At 46.6% G+C, this 22915-nt stretch overlaps 3 protein-coding genes across 3 annotated transcripts; 1 reads left to right on the forward strand and 2 right to left on the reverse strand.

The window, feature by feature from the left end:
- Window positions 1-629: 629 nt before the first annotated feature.
- Window positions 630-4028, reverse strand: atp6v1g1 (ATPase H+ transporting V1 subunit G1). The gene is made up of 3 exons (XM_036529397.1): window positions 3889-4028; window positions 1835-1935; window positions 630-1482 (listed from the first exon to the last, which is right to left on the reverse strand). The coding sequence occupies exons 1-3, from the start codon at window positions 3968-3970 to the stop codon at window positions 1309-1311; spliced, it is 357 nt and encodes a 118-aa protein (XP_036385290.1). The 5' UTR covers window positions 3971-4028; the 3' UTR covers window positions 630-1308.
- Window positions 4029-5669: 1641 nt separating this feature from the next.
- anapc2 (anaphase promoting complex subunit 2) lies at window positions 5670-15057 on the reverse strand. The gene is made up of 14 exons (XM_036528918.1): window positions 14766-15057; window positions 13815-14070; window positions 13155-13479; window positions 12576-12708; window positions 11862-12072; window positions 10506-10625; window positions 10168-10285; window positions 9751-9929; window positions 9163-9304; window positions 8695-8770; window positions 8180-8383; window positions 7726-7858; window positions 6776-7017; window positions 5670-6410 (listed from the first exon to the last, which is right to left on the reverse strand). The coding sequence occupies exons 1-14, from the start codon at window positions 14835-14837 to the stop codon at window positions 6198-6200; spliced, it is 2424 nt and encodes an 807-aa protein (XP_036384811.1). The 5' UTR covers window positions 14838-15057; the 3' UTR covers window positions 5670-6197.
- Window positions 15054-19656, forward strand: ssna1 (Sjogren syndrome nuclear autoantigen 1). The gene is made up of 3 exons (XM_036528174.1): window positions 15054-15363; window positions 18211-18410; window positions 19427-19656. Exons 1-3 carry the CDS (start codon window positions 15312-15314, stop codon window positions 19502-19504), a joined length of 330 nt encoding a protein of 109 aa, XP_036384067.1. The 5' UTR covers window positions 15054-15311; the 3' UTR covers window positions 19505-19656.
- Window positions 19657-22915: the final 3259 nt, after the last annotated feature.

Genomic DNA, 22915 nt, shown 5'->3' on the forward strand with positions numbered 1-22915 from the left:
AACCCTTGAAAAATCCCTGACCGGATTAGCCATGTTAGCAATTTAGCTTTCTGCATCTTTTCGTTGGGCGAAAAGGGTGTGGATTATGACAAAAGTCATTATTTTAAGACAGGCGTTAGCCGTGTGTTAAATCATACCACGGCCTTGAATCCAGAAAAGTTCCATATGAAGCAAGCCGCCAGTCGTTTAGTGAACCTCAGAGCCGTGTAGCTGAACCTGGTGTTACACTGACCTCTAGAGGAATATATGGGCAATGCCAACAGCAATGTTGGTCCGATCTTGATGCCTGCCTTGAAGTACCATCCCTTGCAAATACGGTTTTAATTCGCAGCAAGTGTCGGTGACAGTGGAATGGATGGTGGGTCAACGTATACTAAGAGGTGAAAAATCCAACTATCTTTCAAATCTTAGTGCAATAAAAAAAAAATCAATGGTTGTAAGTGGACAATAAAATATGACAAGAGTGAACAGCAGTACAAAAAAAAATACAAAGTCTAATATGCATTGTCTTAAATACAGTTTATTTGACAAACAAAGCACCAGAATGTTTCATTTGCTGTTGTTTACAGCGGTGTTCTGCAGCAGAAGGCCTGGGGGGTGTTGAGGAAATGGTCTACGACTAAGTGGAAACAAAGTTAGTGAACAGTGTTGATACAGTGCTCTGATCTTTAAGCCCCGGGTCACCCAACGAAACAACAACAGTAACAAAACCTTCATAAATAAATAAGAGAGGACAACACAGTGCATGGCAAGATACACAGAAAGATTCTTCACACACAACAAAATCCTAATCTTGACAAGCTTACAGACAGAGGAGCAGCTAAGAGGCAGCAACTTTGATTGTGTTGCACCAGGCCATTACAGGTTTGATCCACACAGGCAGCGACAGTGAATGATCTTTTGCTCCTTAACCCACCATCTGTTTGATATCCAGCCACAGTGTTGGCTAACACAAAACAGCTGACCCCAGCTCTTACGCTTTCATAACTTCACGGCAATGGACTTTTTTGAACAAAGAGGTCCATCTCCACTGTGGTGGGATAACCATCAAACCTGGCTTTAACCATCTGCTTTTACAGAGCCCAGAGAACGCAACAGAAAGCTGGACAGTAAAAGAGAACACTCATCACAAGCAAAAGGCCGTACTGATAACAAGCACGAATGACCTCACAATGTCAGCAATGCCCCTGACTGCAGTACAACAGTAGTCTTTATCCCAGCCTTTCCTGTGTAATTAAGGTGTGTGTGTGTGTGTGTGTGTGTGTGTATATGTGTGTGTGTGTGTGTGTGTGTGGTGGCGGACGGGGTCTATCCAGCCACACGGTAATTGGCATGGATCTCTGGCTTGATGTCGCACACCATCTTCAGCAGATTGGCCAGGACGACCTCGCGGTTCTTCTGGTAGCTGTCGTGGATGAGCTTCATCTTGTCCCCGGTATCCTTGTCCACCTCCACTGCCGAGTTACCATGGGACCCAAGAGCCTGCGTCAAAAGAAGACACGTGTAATTACTTTAATAAAACTTGTACAGTTAAACCAACCACTCCAAAAGCCATTGCCCCAGGACTTTTAATCTTTAATAGGAACCATTAATAAAGCTGTTTTATGATACAGTGGATGGAGAGTGGGTGGAATCCGGGTAAGCAACTTGATTAATTGCTGGAGCTGGGAACTGAAACCTGGCTTCCCATTCTGCAACACTTCCATATTACTGCAATACAGTACTCAACTACATAGGCAGTCTGAAGCTTTCCTGTATCCCCAAGCATTGTATCTTGTGCCCTGCTGTACTGCGCCTTTTGTTAAAAGTAACCCATCCTTTCCGAGACGCTCACCGCAGCCTCCTTGGTCTTGAATTCCTTCTCCCGCTGCAGACGGTACTGCTCGATCTCTGCCTGGGCCTCCTCCTTGGCCTGCTTCAGGCGACGGTTCTTACCTGCACAACAAATTCAAACCCGCTTGGTGAGAGACTGAACGTAGCACTGGCTAGTGCAGTAGCCAAACTGACCATCTGTGAACCCTGTAAGGGTGTAGTTTCATTGGAAAAATATGACAGAATGACAGGGTAAAATGCCACTGGTGCGTGAAGGGAAACACAGCTACAGACTCAGTAGGGACTCAGGGGCAGACATTTTTTGGGAACACGTTTAACAACAACATCCTGCCCTACAGGCCACAAGAGGAAAACCAACTCGCATTGCAATAAAATAACAAATGAAGATAAAAAAAAAAAAAATCACAGTTTTGAACGCCATCAACATAGCAGTGGTTACATGAGGTGAAGGACAGTCAGAAGAGGACTATTCTTGTCTGCACCGAAGAAGAAAAGGAGAAAGATGGAAATGGGGAAGGAGAAGGGTGAGGGAATTGGGAAGTGACTCAGTGTCACCCAAGCATGGCTCAGTGTCAGTCAGGAACATGAATGTCACTTTGAAGCAGGCCCCGGTGCATTTGGGACTACAGTCCAGTAAGAGCACCACATGAGTAACTGAGACAGAGCACTAAAATAGGAAACACACGGCACGTTTCTGACATGCAGGCATATGTTTCCATGCCCAGGTGGCTAGTAAATAGCCTTTCGTTGACTAGCCACCTCTCTGAGAGAAAAGTAAGCCTTAGTGTATATTTATTTGATTTGATTTGATTTTATAGGAACCAAGAAGGTCAACTAAGAGTTAATTACAGTAGAGGTGACCAATATGCAGCCTGACAGTCTTGTGAGACCCTCCAGAGCTTTATGTGGCCTCTGAAGGGTGGAAAAACATCCATCATGAGCCTGATTGATGATGTGTGTTAAAATGTTAATGTTGGGGCTGGTGAAATAAATAAAATGCTGGTGACTATGGAGTGTTCAGCACCACCATCTCACCAGGAGCATAAAAGCAGTGAAACTGCAACATGTTTGGCAAAACAGCCATCAGCACAGAGAGTCTGAAACTTGGTTTAATGTCCAAAATATGGCAGCTCCATCAGTATAGTGTCCCACTCACTGTAACTCAGGAGCATGGGTTTACGTGTTTCACAGGGAAGAGTACACATCACTGCTAGCCAAACCACTGCATTTTATAGCCTGGTGCTCACAGGAAACGTCCAATACCTAAGCAAGCCCTGCTGTGTCCATCTGATCGCAAATGTATGTTTTGCAGCACTTAAGGAACAAAAAAACAATTCCACATTCATTGTGTTATCAACTTACGTTAATGGACAGTTATGATTACGAAACACCGTGTATAATTCTACAGCTCTGGTGGCGCAACCTCATTTTAGTACGAACCACCAGAAAAACATATCTTTAACATATTTTACTAGCTTGGTCACTGCGTTATATTATTTTAGTCTTCGATATCTTGCTTTCCATAGAGACTAGGCACAAAGATAATGAGGGGACCATCAGCTAGCCACACATCAAAACCTGGCTAGCTACTAGGTCCAAGGTATGTAGCTACATAGTTACACCATACAGCTGTATGGTGTGACTAGCTAGTTATGCACCTGTCGACACACAATACAATGCCCCCAAAAAACAGGTAACTAACCGATGTAAAATATGTTAATGCAAGTTACTTTCATTTACGCACCGCCGAAGTCTTGGTAACGTTAGCTAGGTGGCGATACTTCGTTGGCTAACACCCTTTAATTCCAGGTAAGTAAACTATAACTACGTTAGCACGCAACTAAACATTGTTAATATCTCAAAAACCACAATCAGCTAACTAATCAACAAAGGCGTAGGACATATTATTTTCGTTCCCGGAACTATTCTGTCTTTGTGGATGGCCGTGGCTGATCCGGGCCTGGGGAAGACGGGAATTCATTTAGCCAGGCAGCTACTTCGCCAGGTTATTGATCATCGGGGAAGACCTTGCAGAAATGACACGATTCAACTTACGTTTCCGGGCTTCCGCTACTTTTTCTGCAGCTCGTTTTTCGGCTTGCAGCAGCTGCTGGATTCCCTGGGACTGGCTCGCCATTTCCTCACCGTTGGGAAGGATGCACCCAGTATGCTTGCTGCTGGAGGAGACTGGCGATGTCGTCACTGCGGACGCAGTCAGCTGACTGAGTCACATGACCTCGGCGTAAATGGCACGGGGAGGAGAAGATTCCGCCCGTAAAACGAAATTAATCATAGCAAAGGTCTGGGATAGAGGTTCTGCTGGATTCATTTTATCGCAAGGACAATACGCCGCAGATATGGTTAGCTACTTGTCTTAACATTCAAAGCACAGTAGCCTGTCTAATAAATTAGAAGGAATTTCCCTGTTTTATGGCAATGTTCCACACTCATTCAAGGCCGTGTAATGTCTGTCTGCAAACCACATGAATGGATGTATTCTATTGTTATTAGTTTAATGTAATACTATGAATGGAGAAAGCCACTCGTATATTAGTGCGTAGATGTAACAATACACTTGTACAATGCTAACTGATTTCCTTGACTTGTATCTTCGATTCGTGTTTAGATCCATAGCTGTCGAGTTATTGGTTAACCACTACAGTATTATGGTTAGCTAACTAACAGATGATCTGCTTAAGAATCATCGTAGTGGATAAACCATGACAAGCACTGTAATCAGGCTTAACACGAGAGGAATGTTCTTACACAGAGAAAATAAAGCTGTCATTGTGTCGTATGTATCTCACTTGGACTCTGAAACAAGATTGTGTGATTGAATCCATCTGTTTCTCTTCACAAGCAAAGCAACACTCACCAAATAACACAAACCAGTTCACTTTCTATTGTAGTAATACAAACAATTATTATAAAGTTATCCTGTACAGCATTTGTTTGTAATAACGTGTCATTCGTTGTGGAAGAGGGTTGCGCGCGCTTGGGGACTTATACAGTAATTGACAAACGAGGTAATTCAGTGTGCCCAGCGTGTGTAGTTTTGGAAGCTGCACGAACGGGGCTAGTGTTAATAATTTTACTGCTGTCTTTATTAACTGGCTGGTGTACGTCTTTCATTAGTAAATTCAAGGCCGGAGTGGCCACAGGCAAGTCAGCATTGTAAAAATTATCAGAGCTGACATTCAACAGCAAACAGCAGTTTGCATATTTGCCGAATATTTTTAAGTTGAAGTAACAATTGAATTGAATAAATGACATAAATGAACACAAACCTTCTATATTTTTGTCTTTGTAAAACATAATCTGAATTTTAAAGTACTTAATCATTTCTGGGATCCTTCAAAGCTTTGCTTTTGGAAGTCTTCCCTACAACATAACTTGGGATTTCAGCTCTACTTAATAATGAATGACAGACCACAAAGGAACCTGTAGAGGATTCAGTGCAGGTCTTCTGACTGATAGGGAGTGACATCACACATGCCTGTAACTGTAAATCTCAACATTCGTAAATATTATTCTTCTGGGCAACGATGATACAATAATATTGTGTAATAGTGTGTGTAATAATACGGTGCCAGCAGTTTTACTTTCAACAGCAATATTGTATGTTGCACTTTTGAAGTTCAGTCTTTGGTGAGGTAGGTGGCAGTAGTAGGCCTTAAAATCGCCAGTCCTTAAAACAGAGCTAACAGAGATGGCTTGTTGCTGCAATGATTCTTGATCAATTGGACACAAACTGCAAAACCACCATATAACCATAAAAACAACCCATGCTTGCTGAAACAAGGATGCAGAGTTGACAGGTTTGATTTTTTGTGCTTTTTTTTAATTTTGTAGAAAAATTCAATGAATAACGATCAGTCTGAAACGTGGGGAAGGTGAGCAAGCTAACCCCAGTGGCTTGGGCCACAGCTGGCTAGCAATGAAGACAAAATACCACTGTCAAGGGGAGAGGAGACCTTCCAGGGGATGTTATCGTGAGTGTTCCAATTACTCAATGTAAAGGACACCAGAGGATAAATAGCAGCCACTGGAGAGATGTGAAGTTCACAGGTTTTGGAGTGTTACACACCTTGCCCTTCCCCATTTTCATTGGATCCCGTGTACATTTTCACTGTGTTCATGTCCTCTCCCTAAGTCTTCCACTTCCAGGCCGCTTCTCCTTGACTGTCACTGTCTGCTCATTGTCTTGTGCTCATTCTAGGAAACCCTCGCTCCTTGCATGCTCGACATTTGATGAGAGTCTACATTCTTCCCCCATGGGAAGAAAAATCCCACTCCTCAGCTGGAGGACTGATCCTGGCCCCGCCCTGTTGTCCTCCCTCATCTCCTCCATCTCTCCCTCCTTCTCAGTGGTTGGACTTGGGCAGCCTGTAGACGCCGGCCGACACGATGAGCTGGTGGTCTCGCACTTTCCTCTGCAGGAAGGCCTGCAGCTCGTTGACGTCCATCTCGGTCACCACGGGCCCCGTGGCCACGAACATGCGCAGCATGGAGTGGATGCGCTCCAGGGTCATGGTCTCCAGGTTGGTCAGCATGGCTTGGATGTAGGCCCAGAAAAGCTGCGACAGAGAGAGTGCACTGTTGGCATAGGAAACGGACTGGGCACGCACTGTAAAAAATGTGCTTATAGTTGGTTCTGATAAGACTTTGAACACTTTGTTAATAAGAACTTTACTTTGGCCTGGACCCCCAATGGGCGCTGTCAACAAAGGAATGCGGTGCCATCAGATGGCCATCTGTATGAGTGCATGTGATTGTGTATGCATGTATATGTGACTGTGCCTGTGTGTGTGTGTGTGTGTGTGTGTGTGTGTGTATATGAGTCAGTCTGTGTGTGTGATTGTGTGCATGCATGTGTTTGAATGTATTTGAGTGAGTTTGTTTGTGTGTGTGTGAGTGGGTTTGTGTATGACTGTGTGCATACCTGCAGTTTCTCCTCCCTCTGCTCCGACTGCGTGGTGGTGTTGGAGTCGCCCTCCTCGTCGCTGTCGATCAGCAGCACCCCCCTCTCCGGCCGCTCCCGCGACGCCCCCGTCTCCAGCACAGAGTAGCGCCCCCCCGCCTCCTCCTTCAGCACCCCCTGCTGCTGCCACAGGGCCAGCTTCCGCCGCACCATCTCCTGAGGAACGCCTAGCACCCCGCTCAGCTCCTCCAGAGACCAGCAGCCTGCAGGGGGAGACAGAGAGAGAGAGAGAGAGAGAGAAAGAGAGAGAGAGAGAGAGAGAGAGAGAGAGAGAGAGAGAGAGAGGGGTGGGGTGAGAGAGAGGGATGAGCAGAGGGCAAGAGAGAGAGAGACGGAGGGATGGAGGGAGAGAGAGATGAGGATGGAGAGAGAGGGGTAGAGATAGTAGGAGGGAGGGAAGGGGACAGAGAGAAGGTGATAGTAAGGAAAAAAGGGCGAGGGAGGAAGGGATAGACAGAGAGGGTTGGAGAGAGGGAGAATGAGAAACCATAGGGGCAGGGCAGGAGAAGAGGGTTTTACGGTACATAAATATAACAATGCAATACAGTGACAGCTTTAAGGAGTATATATCATGGTCACTAGAGCTGGGGTTAAAATCACTTTAGTTGGGCAAAGTAGTCTGAAGAAAATACAGAGCATTGACATGTGCAAGCATTGGCTGAGTGTTTAAACTGTAAATCCATGCATAGCAAGCTGTCCTGGACAAGGCCACCTGTAATAAAAATATGTAAAAAAAAAACATGTACAATGGTCCATGAGCTCAGTTAGCAGGACAGCAAATAAAAGAGGGGCAGACAAAGAACAAAGGCTGAAGTAAATACATGGATATTCAGAGAGGAGGAGGCACACTAAAACAGAAGCAACTGGAATAAAGAGAGGGACAGGGTTGGGGACAAGCTGACAGTACTCACTCTTGTCCTGGAAGTGCAGAATGATCGCGGCGTGAATGGGGGACACGGACAGGTTCGTCAGGGTTCGATCCCCCAGCTCAATATCCAGGGTCACAGAGCCCAAGTGAGGCTTCCAGCTCAGAGTGCGCATGGCCTGACACAGGCAGATTAAGGAAAGATTAAGGGAGGCGGAAAGGGTGCAAGAGACCGCAAATTTGCTTTGCTTAGATCCTTATCTGGTGCGTTCACAGTGCCCCATTGTTTTGGTCTATCTGGACAGCCGAGAAAAAATAAAACAACCTTCAGTACAGATACAGTAAACAGTCAAGCAATCATTTATCAATGTCACACTGTGTAAGCTCTTTATTGTCCTTCACATCTTCACTCACACTCTGGGCCTTGATGTGACCTTTAACCTTTCACAGGCCCCGAGTTTCACCCTCTCTGGGGTGCACAAGGCCCCGCTCCCTCGTACCTTCAGCTTCTCATAGCGGTGCGTGTAGGCCTCCATGGCCTGGGACACCAGCGGGGGCAGCTCCATCTTCTCCTCCTTCAGCGGGGGCCAGAACTCGGAGGAGAGGATCATGGCCGACAGCAGCAGGGGCGGCTGCTCCTCCTCCGGCAGCCGCGACTCCTCCTCGCGGATGTTGGCGTTGATGCGCCGCGAGTCAGCCACGTCCTGGGGGATCAGGAGAGGGAGGGTGAGCGCAACCACAGATACTCTAGTTATGCAACAGATATTAAGCTATGCATGCTCAACACAAGGAAATTCAGTCATAGATCACGCTCCAATTTCCTGCCTTGCTATGAATATTCACTTGGAGTGCTAGTATTGGATGCCCTTTCCACAGCCACACCTCAACATGGACACCACTGAAACCTCCTCCTACCGAGGAATGCAGAGCTGAATATCTAGCTGAATAGCTAACGTAACTTAAATTGTTTGCAGGTGTTGGCAGGTGTGTGAGCTGAGAGGGAAGCACATCTCACCTTCAGCATGACCTCACAGTAGTGCATGTGGGACTCCCCAAATCTGAGTTTTAGCAGCTCCACATTGCGGATCTCCCTGCAGAGACACCCCCAGGTTAGACACTGACCAAATGCACGTGTGCACGCGCGCGCGCACACACGCACACACGCACACACACACCACTTCTGCCAACTGTCACACCAACTGACAGCAAACAGTCATACGAACCCACCTTAGGACACACTGTGGGTTCGGTCTGTCCAGTGTTTGAATACAATGCGATTACTATGACCAGAGTAGTTTTTTTGTAATTGGAAAGAAGAGTGAATATACTGTTTGAGTACAGTGTGAGCAAAGTATGATCTGAATATTAAGTAATGTGTCCGCAAAATGTAATGTTGTGTTTGAATATGAAATATGTCCACTGTGCATTAGCGTTACGAGAGACCGCCACGTAGAGTGCTTGTGTGTTGGAAGTGTGCGAGCACCTTGCCGTGTTGTAGTTGAGCTGGTGCAGAAGTCTGTCCGCCAGGACGGTGCGGTATTCATCGATGAAGATCTCCTTACTGCCATATATACTGACAAGAAGGCTGATGATGTCAGAGGAGCGTCGCTTGGAGCCCGTCTTGTCTGAGAGAGAGCAGGCGGGCGAGAAAGAGAGAGAGTCTGTCACACTTCACTCCCATACTGTGCTTACAGAACAACCATACTGTACAGATACAGAGGAGCTCAATGGGGAAGAGATCAGCCAATCACTGAATGTGATGTCACAATCCTTTAGTTGTTTAGATTCTGTAGAATTCTGTTCTCAGCAGAAAGAGGCGTATGGCACATTAACTGCAATTAATTTGTCTGCGTCAGACACTCTTGGGATATAGTACTATTTTACATCAGACAAGTGGAAACAGAGTTCTTTATCCAGGAAATTAAACAAAGGGAAGTGCATTGGATTATACACTGGGGGATTAGATACACTTAAACAGACCACTCTCTGTGAGTATGAGCCAGCTGGAGACAGCAGACAGTTAGCGGTCAGGTTGTGGTCAGTGCGTGGTCTGTGTGTGGTCAGTGCCGACCTGTGAGGGCATCTGTGGGGTCCGGGGTCCACTCCTCGGGGTCGCTGCCCTCGTCCTCGCTGTCCTGCGTCTCCAGGGTTACGGGGTCAGCCCGGGAGAGCTCGTTGGCCAGGTCGCTGCACCCCTCCGCGTCCCCCGTCAGGCTGGCGACGATCTGCCGCACGGTGTCCTCCCGCGTCCTGCCGTCATGACAACGCGTCACATGACCACTCGCCACATTTGCAGTGTTTCTTCTACATTAAATAAACCGCATTCTTTGTGCGGGCTGTCAGACGTGGCAGTGATTTCTGTCCCAGAATCACTCACTATTCGGTGGCAGAACCTTAGTCGCATAAACAGGTAAGCCTTTCTTAAGCCTCCGCTAAAAAGGTAACCTATGGTGACACAGGTGAGTCACACACAGGTAGAAGCCTGTACCTCAGGTACTTGCGAATGGGCTGACAGGCCACCTGCAGGATGACCATGGAGGGGTCCAGCTCACGAAGGGCCTTGATGGCAGAGATGTAGACAGTGATGATGTCAGATGTGTGCACCCCTTAACCGCAGAGAGAGAGAGAGAGAGTCTTTATTCTGCTGTTATATTAAAAATACATCCTATCATATTTATATACTTCTTAAAAAAAACCAGAGAGTACCCATGCACTGACAAGTCAACATTCACCCTTCCAACAATTTTTGTCAGGATCTATTTGCTTTATGTATAAACTGTATAAATATACTGGCAAACAGCTTTTAAACACTGATTGACAGCTGACCTGGGTGCAGCAGGCGTGTCTCAAAGGCGGACTTCAGGGACGTGAGAAGCTGTTGCCTCTGACTGGTTCTGTCCAGACAGAATTTCAGATCCTCGATGGCAGGCTTTGATTCTGGGAAATCTGAGATGGAGGAGGGTGAGTGTGTGCGGAGGGAGAGACAGTGTAGGGGGAAAAATAAGAACAGTCTTCAGCATTTGGTTTGTCTGTGCCCTTATCTCAAGATAAGAGACCACCCAGACAGCCATTTGTCGTGTAACATCTGTATTAAATCAATTCAGTTGCAGCTCAAGCAGATGACATCAGTGGCTTAAACAGGGTTCAGATTACACCATCTCCTCAGCCCCTGAACGTCTGCTCGCCACTGTGACCCACAGGACCAGAGGACTCCTCTTACAGTTTCAGCCTGCCACTCCTCTCCATCTTATCCTGTTCTTTTCCCTCCCCCTCTCCCACTGTCTCCCCACTGCTCTCTGCTCCTTTGGCTCTTACTCTCTCCTGTTCTTTTTCCCCTACCTTCTTCCTCTCTGCTCCCAACAGCTCCCTCCCTTCTCCCCGCCCCTCCTCCATTTTCCCCTGTTCCTCTCACCGTCTGCTGTCAGGTGGCATACAACGTACACTGGCCTGTCTGAGAGGATGTGGAACTCATATGCAAACTCAAGTATTTTTCTTCCTCTGGAGTAGATTCTTAACGCTGATGACTTGATGCCCCACAGATTCTGTTAGTGTTACCTGTTCTATTATTATTTTCCAGGACTTTCTTGACTGCCTTTTCCCAGGATCAGGGAAATTTTTTTTCCAGTTTTTTCCTCTCAGTTGGCATAGGTATTCTGTTTTTTTGATAGCCTCCAGAAAATGAACTATGTACAGTACTTTATGACAATCTGAATCTGCACTACCACAAATAAAATGTAACTGATTGATTGATTTTACTGCATGCAAGTGGAAACTGCAGTTGAGTTACCACATGCAAAGCAAGCTCATAGTGGTTTCAGCTTATAGTACTGTATGTAACTATTTTAGGAGCTGCTGACTCAAAAGAAGGAATATGCTATTTACAACAAACAGAGGAAGCACAATGACCACAGCAGCTGTAACCATTTATCTTCAGACCATATTGCAGCCAAACTACTTTTTATGCTTTCCGTAGGTACTTGCAAACTCTTAGACAGATCAGTGTAGGTACTTTGCTATCTTTCAGGAGGCAACGCTTGTCCTTGTGCTCTCTTCTTTCTCCTTCTTCTCCTTGCCTCTCCCCCCTGCACCCTCTCCTCTCCTCTTCCTCTCCCCCTATTCCTCCTCCCTGTCCCCACGTCCCTCCTCCTCTCTCCTTCTTGCTCCTCCCTCCACCCCTCTCACCGCGGATGATGCTGAACAGCTCCTCGATCCGCATGTTAACGTAGATCCTGCAGAAGAACTGGTGCATGTGACACCGCCAGCGCTGGAGGACCGCGTTGCCCGGGTGACCCGCCCCCCCGCTGTCCGCGCCATCGGGCGCCATGGTGCCACACGGCGCCCTCGTCTCGCTCACAAACACCCGGCTCAGCCAGCCCAGCACCCGCTCCAGCCACTGAGGGGGGGGGGGGGGCGGAGACACAGACACAGCAGCACAAAAAACATTACCGAATAGGAAAAAACACACTGCTCAGCATGAGGCTGAAGGACATCTTGGAGGTACATTTTTAACATTTGTCTTTGTGAATTATTCAAAAATGATCACAGGCAACTAACACTTAACACATACGAATCAATCCTACTGTATATCTACCCTTTCAAGAGACTTGAAAGGATAGATATAATAGCACTGTTCAGAATGACATCAAAATCCCAAAATCGCCCATTTGATATAATAGTTCATTGTAGCAGCACCACATGTAACGGTACTTGGGACTAGCATTTAATGTAACAGTACAAGCGCTTGATATAAGAAAACTTGTTACTAGCACTTCATATAACAGTGTTTGATGCTAGCACTTGCTATAGCAGTACTTGGTGCTAGTGTTTGACATAAAGTTACTAGGCTATACCAAAACACCACTGTAGGGTGGGCTCAAAGCACAGAGGTGGTCGCACCTCTTGGAAGTCTGAGAGGAAGGAGCTCTCATACTCCCCCCGGCAGCGGCGCTCCATCCTCTGCTCGATCAGCCTGTGCAGGATGGAGGTGACCGCCTCCGAGCTCACCCTCTCCAGGAGCTGCAGCCTGGAGCTGGAGGACCACAGGACACCCTTACATCAGCACAGGCGGTATGTCACAAAAAGATGTTACTTGTAGCAGACGCCCTTTTTCAGAAGGCCTTCAATAGCTTACATATCATCAGTTTCTACAGCTGAACATTTACTGAAGCTATTCAGGTTAGGCACCCTGTTTCAGCTGCAACCCCTGGGGTTCAACCCCAGTTAACCATTACTCTGGACAAGTGCTTCTGATAAATGACAAAAGGTAAATGTATTCTTTACATATAGCTACACAAAAATATACACTGACAGTAACATTTTCACATCCTGTACACTTATGGACTGCTGCAGACACCAATGTCTTCTATACTGATAACAGACAGTAACGTACACATAACAGCATAGTGTAGTAGCTGCACAAAAACGGCAGCAGTTACTGACGTACACAAAAAGCCCCGCCCACGCCCTGTCACTCACAGTATGTGGCTCAGTTCCTGCAGTTGCTCTAGGGCCTCCTGGCACCAGCACTGCTGCGGGGGGACCGCGCAGCCTGGGCAGAGGGCCCCGTCAGGCCCCGGGAGCCCCTCTCCCTCCCCCTCTCCGCCCTCCCCCTCCTGGCTCATGTGCACGGCGAAGGTCCGGCTGTAGAACTCCAGCACGCGCTCCTGAAGCACGGCCGACGGGGAGAAGAGCAGGATGGCGCGAATGACGGAAAAAGCCCTCTCCCTGAGCCCGGGGGCCCCGGGGCCGCACAGACCCCCTCTGCCCTCATCCTGCCAGGCCCCCAGCTGCTCCAACCCACCTAAGGCAGAGAGAAGAGCGGCTCGTTAAGCCTCTGCCAGTCAGGGAGTGGAAACTCGGCTCTACCAGGCCTGCTGGCTGCCATTCGTATTCTAATTCTGCAAATTATCTGCAAAGCTTCAGCCCTTGTGGGAAGTTTCCTTTTTCTGCACAAAATGAACAGCTGAGAGTCTATGTTACTCTCATATACTCTCAAATATGAAAATGTTCAAGCTTCATTGCTTCTATTCAACATTCAGCACTTCTTCAAAACATTTCCTGTACAAATATGAACCTTGAAAAGACAAAAATGTTTAATTCATCTGGTGAATGGACAAACCCCAGAATCCTGGCTACCTAGGAAAGGCTCGAGTCGAGCCAGGAGGGTGCGGAAGGCCCCGAGCAGGATCCTGGCCCGGTCCCTCTCCTCCAGCTCATTCTCGGGCTGCTCCAGCCCCGCCCAGAATTCAGGGGCCACGGCCGAGGTCAGCCGCACCTGCATGGTCTCCAGGAGCCAGCCCTCCACCCAGGGGCCCAGGTTGTGACGGCACAGCAAGGCCAGCGCCTTCGAGAGGGACTCCTCGGACAGAGCCCCGGAGGACGCCGGGGACACCTGGGGACAGGCAGACGAAGACAGAGCAATCTGCTCTTTCACATATTTCATTCAGAAAGAGGGCTAATGATTACGTGAGCGGGATTATGCAAGGGCTACTTTAGCGCCAAGCTGTCATCATTCCAATAACAGATGGGTCGGCACCATCGCGGCATGTTTTTCCTTTGCGTTTGGGGAAATGACATCGTCCTCAATTCGCATGCTGGCCAGCCACCTTTTAAATGATTGATTTTCTAACTTATGCTTTAGCATGTGGTAACAATTTGCGGTCATGGCAGGACAGCCGGATGCCGGTTTACTGGTTGCATGAATTATGTTGTCTTTTTTAACAACACGTTTTTTCCCTTAAAACAAAAACATTAATGCGAGTATTACTCTGCTAGCTGGACTGTATAGATACTGATGCAGTGCCAGTTTCGACTATTCATATTTCGTAGCAACGGATGCCCGAGGGCGCTGCTAGATTGCTTATTCCACTTGCTGTGGTGTTTATTTTTGTTCAGGGACTTGTCCAAAATCCAAGAAATCAGTCACAGTACGGTTAAGGGACGGGTGGAAATGGAATTCAATATAATCCAAAATAATTCAACATTCTTCTGTTCTATACAGGCTTGACACAGCGTTGTTATCAAAGCATTTAATGTCACCTAACCATACGACAGACAACCAAAATAACCGACCCGGGGGTTACTTACCAACGCCGCAGTTACAGCGTCCCAGGCAGCAGCCAGTTCCGGCGGCACTGCGAGCGACTGTCCGGAGTTCATGCCGGCTTAAACAAGGAACGCGAACAAAGATCCACTCGGTGAGTTCGCCTTTAGCAGGCGAACTAATGTGATCGAAAGTTTTGGTCCACAAGTTACCATACGATTTGGGTTAGCGAATTTCTGTATACCGTTGCAAGAAGTCGCGCTCTTCTTTGAGTTTTTGGCGCACTGAAGTGACGTCATCTGTCAAAAATACATCATTGATGTGGCGGAAGTTAAGAGAAAAGTGTGGCGGAAACATACGTGAGGCAGTTGTCAGTTGTCCCAGAAACAGTGTAAAGGAGTAGAAAAATAGGCGCGGTGTTCAACGGTACATTTACACCTGTGATAGAGATGAACGGACTAAAACGAAGAGGTAGCTAACAGGATAAGTAATAAAAGATACACAGAGAATCTGTGAGAACGACTGATGCGCATAAAGAGCTGTTCTTGACTTGGAAGTGTTGAGCTGGAGTAGCGGGAGAAGTCGGCAGCATGACCCAACAAGGAGCCGCGATGCAGACGTACAACAACGAGCTTGTAAAGTGTAAGTGATGCCCGATAAGATTAAGAATTGTGCGTTGTTCCTTTAAGTAACGTCAAGCCCTGTTCAAACACATCGCTTCTTTACCCTTTAACAGAACACCTTTGAGCCACCTTTGGTGGCTAACGTTAGATACAAATTCTGAGGATTACGTTACAGTTAGATTCATTGAATTTAGTGCTCGTGTCTTTTGACAAGACTTAACTATTTTGAGTACTGAGAGCGCAAATGCATGGTCCTGATCTGTGGCCTGTGCATGCGCACATCTACTTGCTTTCTTATGCCTTCGCAGCTACAAGCTAATAATTCCCTGGAAAGCTGGAGCCCTAGCCAGAAGAATTTCTCGCTTACAACGAGGCCCTAAAGCACTTATTGTAAAGTGTGGACAGAGTGACGTTAACTCTTAACCAAATGAGTACATTCGTTTTCATATCGGTGGCATGTTTCGCATAATAACTGTTACCTCAACAGTTAAAATAAGTCAACCTTAAGTAGTGATGAATCCGGTGAATATGTCGTAATTGTAGTTGGTACGTAAGTTGGGAAACAGCGGGACACTTCAGGGTAATCTTCTGATAAAATAAGAGAGGATAAAATAATAGAATAATCTCTAAAAGGTGACACTGCCGCAGAGTAACCTGTCTTCACCCCACTTGCTGATTGCCCCAAATATCTACAGCTTCAGACAGAGCGAATTGCAGTGTACCGGGGTGGTGTGGCATCAGGTGTGTCTAGAATCTTCCACGACCCATTTGTATTGGACAGCCGGGGAAAGACGCACCACTCCTGTTTGATCTGATTAACACCAATAGATTAAAGGAGCGCTAGGCCTATATATAATCCCGCCGGGCTGCTCTGATTCTTTAGCAGCGTCTCCGTATCTTTCTGTCAAGATTGGCATGCCTCTCTCTGCGGGACTCTGTCGTCCTTCTCCCAGGGTTACCCATCATGCGATGAACGGCTCTGTATAAAACTACTTGCAGTGCGCAACAGCAGAGCAGCATAAATTATCTGCACTGAGAGCGAATAATAAATACGAACCAACTGTTTACAATAACTCACCCACAGTTGTTGAAAGGGGGAAATATCCGGTGGGAGCAAACAGTCACAGTTATCAAAAAGAAACGTTATTTATAGTTAATACATACACTGTGGGGGGAAAATGGTAACATGAAAGAGAGCTGGCATTTTAGTCCCACAAGATTATGATTTGGTGTTTACCAACTTGAAATAAGGAATAAGATATGCTGAAAGAGTTGGAAGCACTGTAAAATATCAGTTGTGTACTGGGGAGGGGGTTGCAGATGCCATGTGTTTTTACTGGGATGGGAGAGAGTGAGTTACGGAAGTGCTCATACATTATTTCAGAGCTGGGTGTGCGAAGGGGAGTGGTGCACTGGGAATGATGTTGATGTAATGGAGTGTATAAGGTGGAGATTTCAGTAGTTGTGTCAATTATGTTACATCATGCATCACACAAAAAAAACATTTATTTGCATGATTATGACTTTAGGAGCAGATTCTCTAGAAAATCTAAACTGAAACGTCATCAGTACTTGAGGGGTTGCAGGCTATATTTAACAATCTTTCAAAATTGGTTTTCAGAAGACCCCTCTTATTCTGTGATCAGATTTACCACTAATTAAATCTAAATATCTGAATATTGAGCTCAGTGCAGTTTTATCTAGGCCCACATTTTTACATCAGCCAGTCATAAATGAGAAATATAGACTCTGCAATATCCCTGTACAACTAGTTTAATCTAATGAAACATTCCTGAAGGCCAAGAGCGGTTTGGAAGGATAAAGTCAGAAAATAGTATAATACATACATAATGTAGATCACAATATAAAATATGAAATATAAGGAACCCACTAATGTCGCTTGTCAGACACATCTCCCCATTCAGGCAAGCAGGGATAGAAAATGTAGGACTATACAGATCGGACACCAATATTGATAAATCACTACTGCACACAGACTGTTAATGGATCGGTCTGCCTCTGCTTAATAAAAGCAATAAAAACCAATCTGTGACCGGTGCTCTGAGCAGTTAGGCTGGCGAAGTATGTGTGCATGTGAATTAGCACAACGCGAGGACCGTGTGTGACCACGCTGCAGGAGCACGCCCAGGGGAAATGTCCGCGTAAAATAATGGTCCGTGCAGCAGCGAAGCCATCAAACTCCTGACACTTGCAGTTTAAATCAAGGCGAGGCTCGCGGCCTGCGCAGAATGCTAATACACTCCGTTACAATGCGGTTTCACAACGACGGCCGGATGAGTTTTCAGAAGGCCCCTCTTCTGTGATGAGGTTCGGGGCGGGAGACGTCCCTTAGCTCTGAACTGAGGCAAATCCACTTAGGTTAATGTGTGGTGGTATTTAGGGGGGGCAGTAATTATGGGGTTTGTGAAACGCAAATGCAAGATGTTAGATTAGAGGAAAGATGCATGTGATTCGGGTAATCTATCCACAGCGTTCCCGTGAGATTTTCTCGGATTTACATTAGAGCTGTGAAAGTGAGTTCTCTCCTTTTGGAGGACCTTTTTCACATTAAAGTAAAATCTTCTTGGAGAAGAAATTCAAGACGCATGCGTAGCCCTCAGTTTTAGATTAGATGTGACCTCTATAGCTGGAATTTCATTAATGTGAGATTGAGGCTCTCTGTCACACACTCGCTGCCTTCATCCATCACAAAGAGGCCCGACCTGAGTCAGCGATGGGCTGCCGCAAAAAAGGCTGCAACGCACACACACACACACACACACACACACACACACACACACACACACACTCTCACTCTCTGAGTGACTGAGTGACACATCACCCCCCCCCCCCCCCCACCCCCCAGGTCTGGAGGAGCTGTGCTCCAAGCGGGAGGAGCTGAACCGGCAGATCCAGCAGGAGGAGGAGGAGAAGGCGCGGCTGCAGCAGGAAATTCGCGTCCTGACGGACAAGCTGAGCCGCATCAATGAGAGCCTGGCCCGCCGGCTGGCCGCCCGTGCCGACTTCGACCGCACCATCGCCGAGACGGAGGCGGCCTACATGAAGGTGAGGGTCCTAAAAACACGTCCCATCATCTGTGCCATTTGCTTATGCATGCGCATCGTCATTTGCGGGAGCTCTCATCCAGAGTGCCTTTCAAAGCAATGGTGCGTAAATCTAACAAAGTCTCAAGAACAGCAGTGCATTCGGAATACGGCTGCCCAAGTCCAACAGATCACACGCTGCTGTAATAACTAGTGTTGTCACAATTACAGAAGCGCCAACATACATTCAATAAGTGCAAAAATACCCTACAGTGATGCCCATATTGGACAGCAGAGAGGACAGAATTACATATGCGCTCCTTTAACTGTACTTCACTCTCACCGGAATACTGCAGTTTTACACCTCCAGTCAGGCAGGACACACTACTGCAATATGCAGTACGCCAAACCATGCCAAATCAGACGCACTTATCTGTGGTGCATGACACTCAGCGTGCTGCATATTGGTTTGAGCTGTGACTCAGTACTCCGAACCACGGGGGGGGGGAGAGTCCTCCAGCAACCTGTGGGAACCAATGAGACAGCAGACAAACATTCTCTGAAGTCTCTAATTATAAACACCAGTTACCGCTAGTTCTGCCCAGAGCCAGGCGGGTGAACTCATTACTTTGTAATTGTTGTTTTCATCTCTCGTACAGTGGCAGCTGCCAAGATGCAGACGGGGTGGTAGAGATCAACTGGTTTTAATCTAAAACTTATCTCTGATCTCTCTATAATAACCAAAAAAATCGGTGTAACTCTTATGTGATGTAACACTATCTCTGTTGTTACTTAAATAACTTAATGTGACATGCACAAGAGGTATTGTGTAATGCTACAACATTAAACTTATCCTGGCAAAAAAAGGAACCCACTGCTGATGGGTAATCCTTAGTTAAGTTGGCAGTCTCACTCATCAAGAAAATGGGGAAACCAGCTGTGTAGAGTTAGCGGTTTAAAGGTATATTCTCTGCCCATGTGTTACCATGGTCCCGTGGTTGTGCTGCAGTAGTTGAAATGGTGTGATCTTCCTCACAGATACTGGAGAGCTCACAGACCCTGCTGAGTGTGTTGAAGAGGGAGGCAGGGAACCTCAGCAAGGCCGCAGACCTGTGACAGACAACTAAGCTGACAGACCCTCTACAGCCAGCTCTGACAACGCCCCAAACTCCCACTACGCCCCAATGAAGCCCCTGATCCCCAGTGACTGCCCGCAAGAACACAGCCTTCCCTGTCATGACTGCTGTCACCCTCTACTCACCTATTTATCCCCGAACTCAAGAGATGATCAACATCTCCAAAGACTGTATATTTATGTACGTATGTATTGTATGTGTGTGATTTTTTTGAGCTTTGTGCACAAAGCCTTGTAGTTTGTGTCTGGATCCTTTTTTTTTTTGTACAAATTGAAATATTTTAATAAAATTCTTCTCTTACATATGGGTTTTGTTTTGCTCAAGCATGGTTGTGGTCAGTGGTTCATTTTTGCATTGAGATCCTTTGGAAAATGGCTTCCTAATCCCTAAATCCCTGTGACCTTGCTACGTAAGAAAGGTGCAGTGCACTCTTGCCATCAGTCTTTCCATGGGCAGATCAATGCAAAGCTCTCTGAACCCCCCCACCCCCCCTCCTCACTAGTGAAGTGTGTGTCAATCAGGTGTTAACCATCGCCCTGCCATAAAGGAGCCCAATGGCACTGCCACTGGGAATAACGCCACTGACAGAACATCGTAGGATTCATCTATTTATTTCCTTTTCTTCCATTGCGTCTTTGTTTTCTGACAAACATTTTCTCCTGAAATCATTTCTGAGTATAAATTATACAGTTAGTACATCTCTGATGCTGAAGATCGATAGACAAATAGTAAGAGTAAAAAAAAAAAAAGATGATGTGTTGCTATTTTTTTTTTTTTTTACATACACAGGTAGCTACTGTTCCTATTTTCAACATGAACAGGCAGTAGGTGAGGGAGGGAGGGGCTAAGGACAAAGAGATTCAACGTTTTATTGGTCAAACGCTTTACCGGTGTGCCTCCAAGCCCAATCAAAATCCACAGCTGATCGCCTGGGCCAATGGGGAGGCATGCTGGTGTGGCATCCGCGGATTAAAACATCACACCCCAAAGGCCTTGGCTTTTTGTCACTGCATGACTGAGGCCACTCTTTCAAGGACACGAGTTGTGGTATCTGCGGACTCCTCCGGGATTCATTCCTCAAAGCATCAATTAGTGCACTGATGAATCATCAGGGCAGTAAGTGAAACAGTGAAGGCTAAATCTCAGAGAGCGCAATGGCTCTGGCGTTACACTAATTAATCCAATCCCTCCCCCCGGCAGCGATGATCGTACACGTCACAATCGGCAGAGGCACGAGGGGACCACGTGTGTCTTGAGCGGTGTGGGGAGGAATGCCCGTTGTCAGGTTACAAAGGAGATGGGGTGTCAGGGCATGTTACAGATGCGCGGTTTGAGACCGCCGGGTCATGCAGTCAGCTGGTTATTTTTAAACCCTTCTCAGTTACAATACTGCCATTCATTTCTAATTCCCACTACACTCAATTAACTTGAGACCAGGCCAGAGAATCTTAACCACCATTGTCCTCTACACTTCACCGCTGTCTGAAGGTAGAGAGTGTGATTAAAAAGGAGGACAATGGACATTAAATATGGGGGAAAAGAGCACAATGACCATTAATTAAAGCGTAACTGAACGCATCAAATTTCCTCCCTTGTGTTGCATTTATTCTAGTGTAACGAATTTCATTCATGTCATATATGCCTTCTTAATAAAGTCTGTTCCCCATAAAAAGCTAGAGATAATGATGACTGTATAGACTGTAGAGATAATTATTCTTGGAGTGCTCTGAATCTTTTCATGATTTGTTGTATAGGCATGGCTCTAGGAGCCTTCTCTCTTTCCTCAGTGCTTGTCAGCAGTGGTGGTGTTATCAGGAGGTGGGCACAGGTTGCATGGCTAGAGAGACAGGAGCTTTGTGGAGGGGGGGGGGGGTGCGGGATTTGGAGGAATGCTCTCAGGAACAAGGGTGTCTGTGAGGTGGGGTGTCTGTTTTAATGCCCACTCTTGTCTCCTGTCCCTATCCCAATGCAGCTTCTCTGGGGCTCAGAGCTCTACAGTTTGGTCAAACCCCTACCAGAACCAACAATTTTCACAGGGAGGATTTTGGAGGATTTGCCTAGCTAATATCTCTCAGATGATTGATGTTCACCTATGAGTCTGGACTTCACAGTCCCCAGGGTTTCATCCAGAAGCTGGTATAACCCTGAAACGACTGGTGATTTAAGTGCGCTGACATCAATCAATGCCTCTGACTAAGAAATTAAGTTATGACTGCAGCCCTAGATCAGCAAACCCTTGAGCAAATATACTATATTTAAGTGCATTTTTTTCTGGTTACCCTTTAACCTCTCTGGTTAACCTTTAACCTTTTGATTGACAGTTGTGAAGCCAAAATGCTTTTATGGGCGGTGCCTCCTTGTTCAGCTCGGCGCCTTGCTCTCCTTTTCCCGTCTCCCTCTCACCAGCTCAAATGAGAACCAACGAGTGCCGAGGTCACAACTCGTGATGTCACCAAAAACACCAAATCTGCCATAAACAAAGCAAAGAGATGCCCTCGCTCCCCTCACCCAGAACAAAACTGTGCCCCCCCCCCCCACATCAGCAGGTGTGCCCACATCAGAACACAAAGCTGTTCCTTTCCCTCCCCATCAGTCCACCAGTTTCTTTCATGGGGGGGGGATATCCCAAATGAAGTGCAAACAAAGCAATTAAAATAACAGTGCAAATAAAAAATAAAAACATGTAAATAAGACTCTCGAGACGTCCTCCATCCCACTCTGTTTCCACACCCCCTCTGGATGAGGTCACCTCGCAACGCTCCTCACAGAGGCCGCTGTCAAAACAGCCCCCACCGAGGTGCTTTCCCAGGGGGAAGTCTTTCAGAAACCCCCGCGTTGGCTTCAAGGTATGAAAATAGCACTGATAAAAAAAAAAAACACCCCCTGGAAAATTAGTCTCTGACTCTTTGTTATTCAAGATACAACACTGTCCTAGAGTCTAAAACAATACTGGCCAATGGAGGATGAGGACGACGACGATGATGTTGAAGATGATGAAGATGATGTTGGTGGTGTCCAACACAGCAATCAATGGTCACATAAGTATCACTTGGCATTGTGTTCAAGATTCCATTAAAGAAGGGAGCAGTCACAGTCTTTGAACAAATCAGCATCGAGATTTCATCAGCATGAGCAGTTTTTTTTTTTGTCATAACCAGCACCATTCTGACACGCAGAGCAGGCATTCACACCGGCGCTGAAAACGGACCGGGTCCAGGTTCTCCACATTGCTACGGTGGCTGAGGTCCGACAGCGACAGACCCACACTATCAGACGTGCAACGTCGACAAGAACTCACATGAGCAAGATTAAGCCTCCCTCCTCCTGCATCCAAAGGTTTGATCCATTTTGAAAGCTTTTTTCCCTCCCCAGCCTAATAACGACTGTCCAG

The sequence above is a fragment of the Megalops cyprinoides genome, chromosome 5 (genome assembly GCF_013368585.1).
Source record: "Megalops cyprinoides isolate fMegCyp1 chromosome 5, fMegCyp1.pri, whole genome shotgun sequence".
Taxonomy (NCBI): domain Eukaryota; kingdom Metazoa; phylum Chordata; class Actinopteri; order Elopiformes; family Megalopidae; genus Megalops; species Megalops cyprinoides.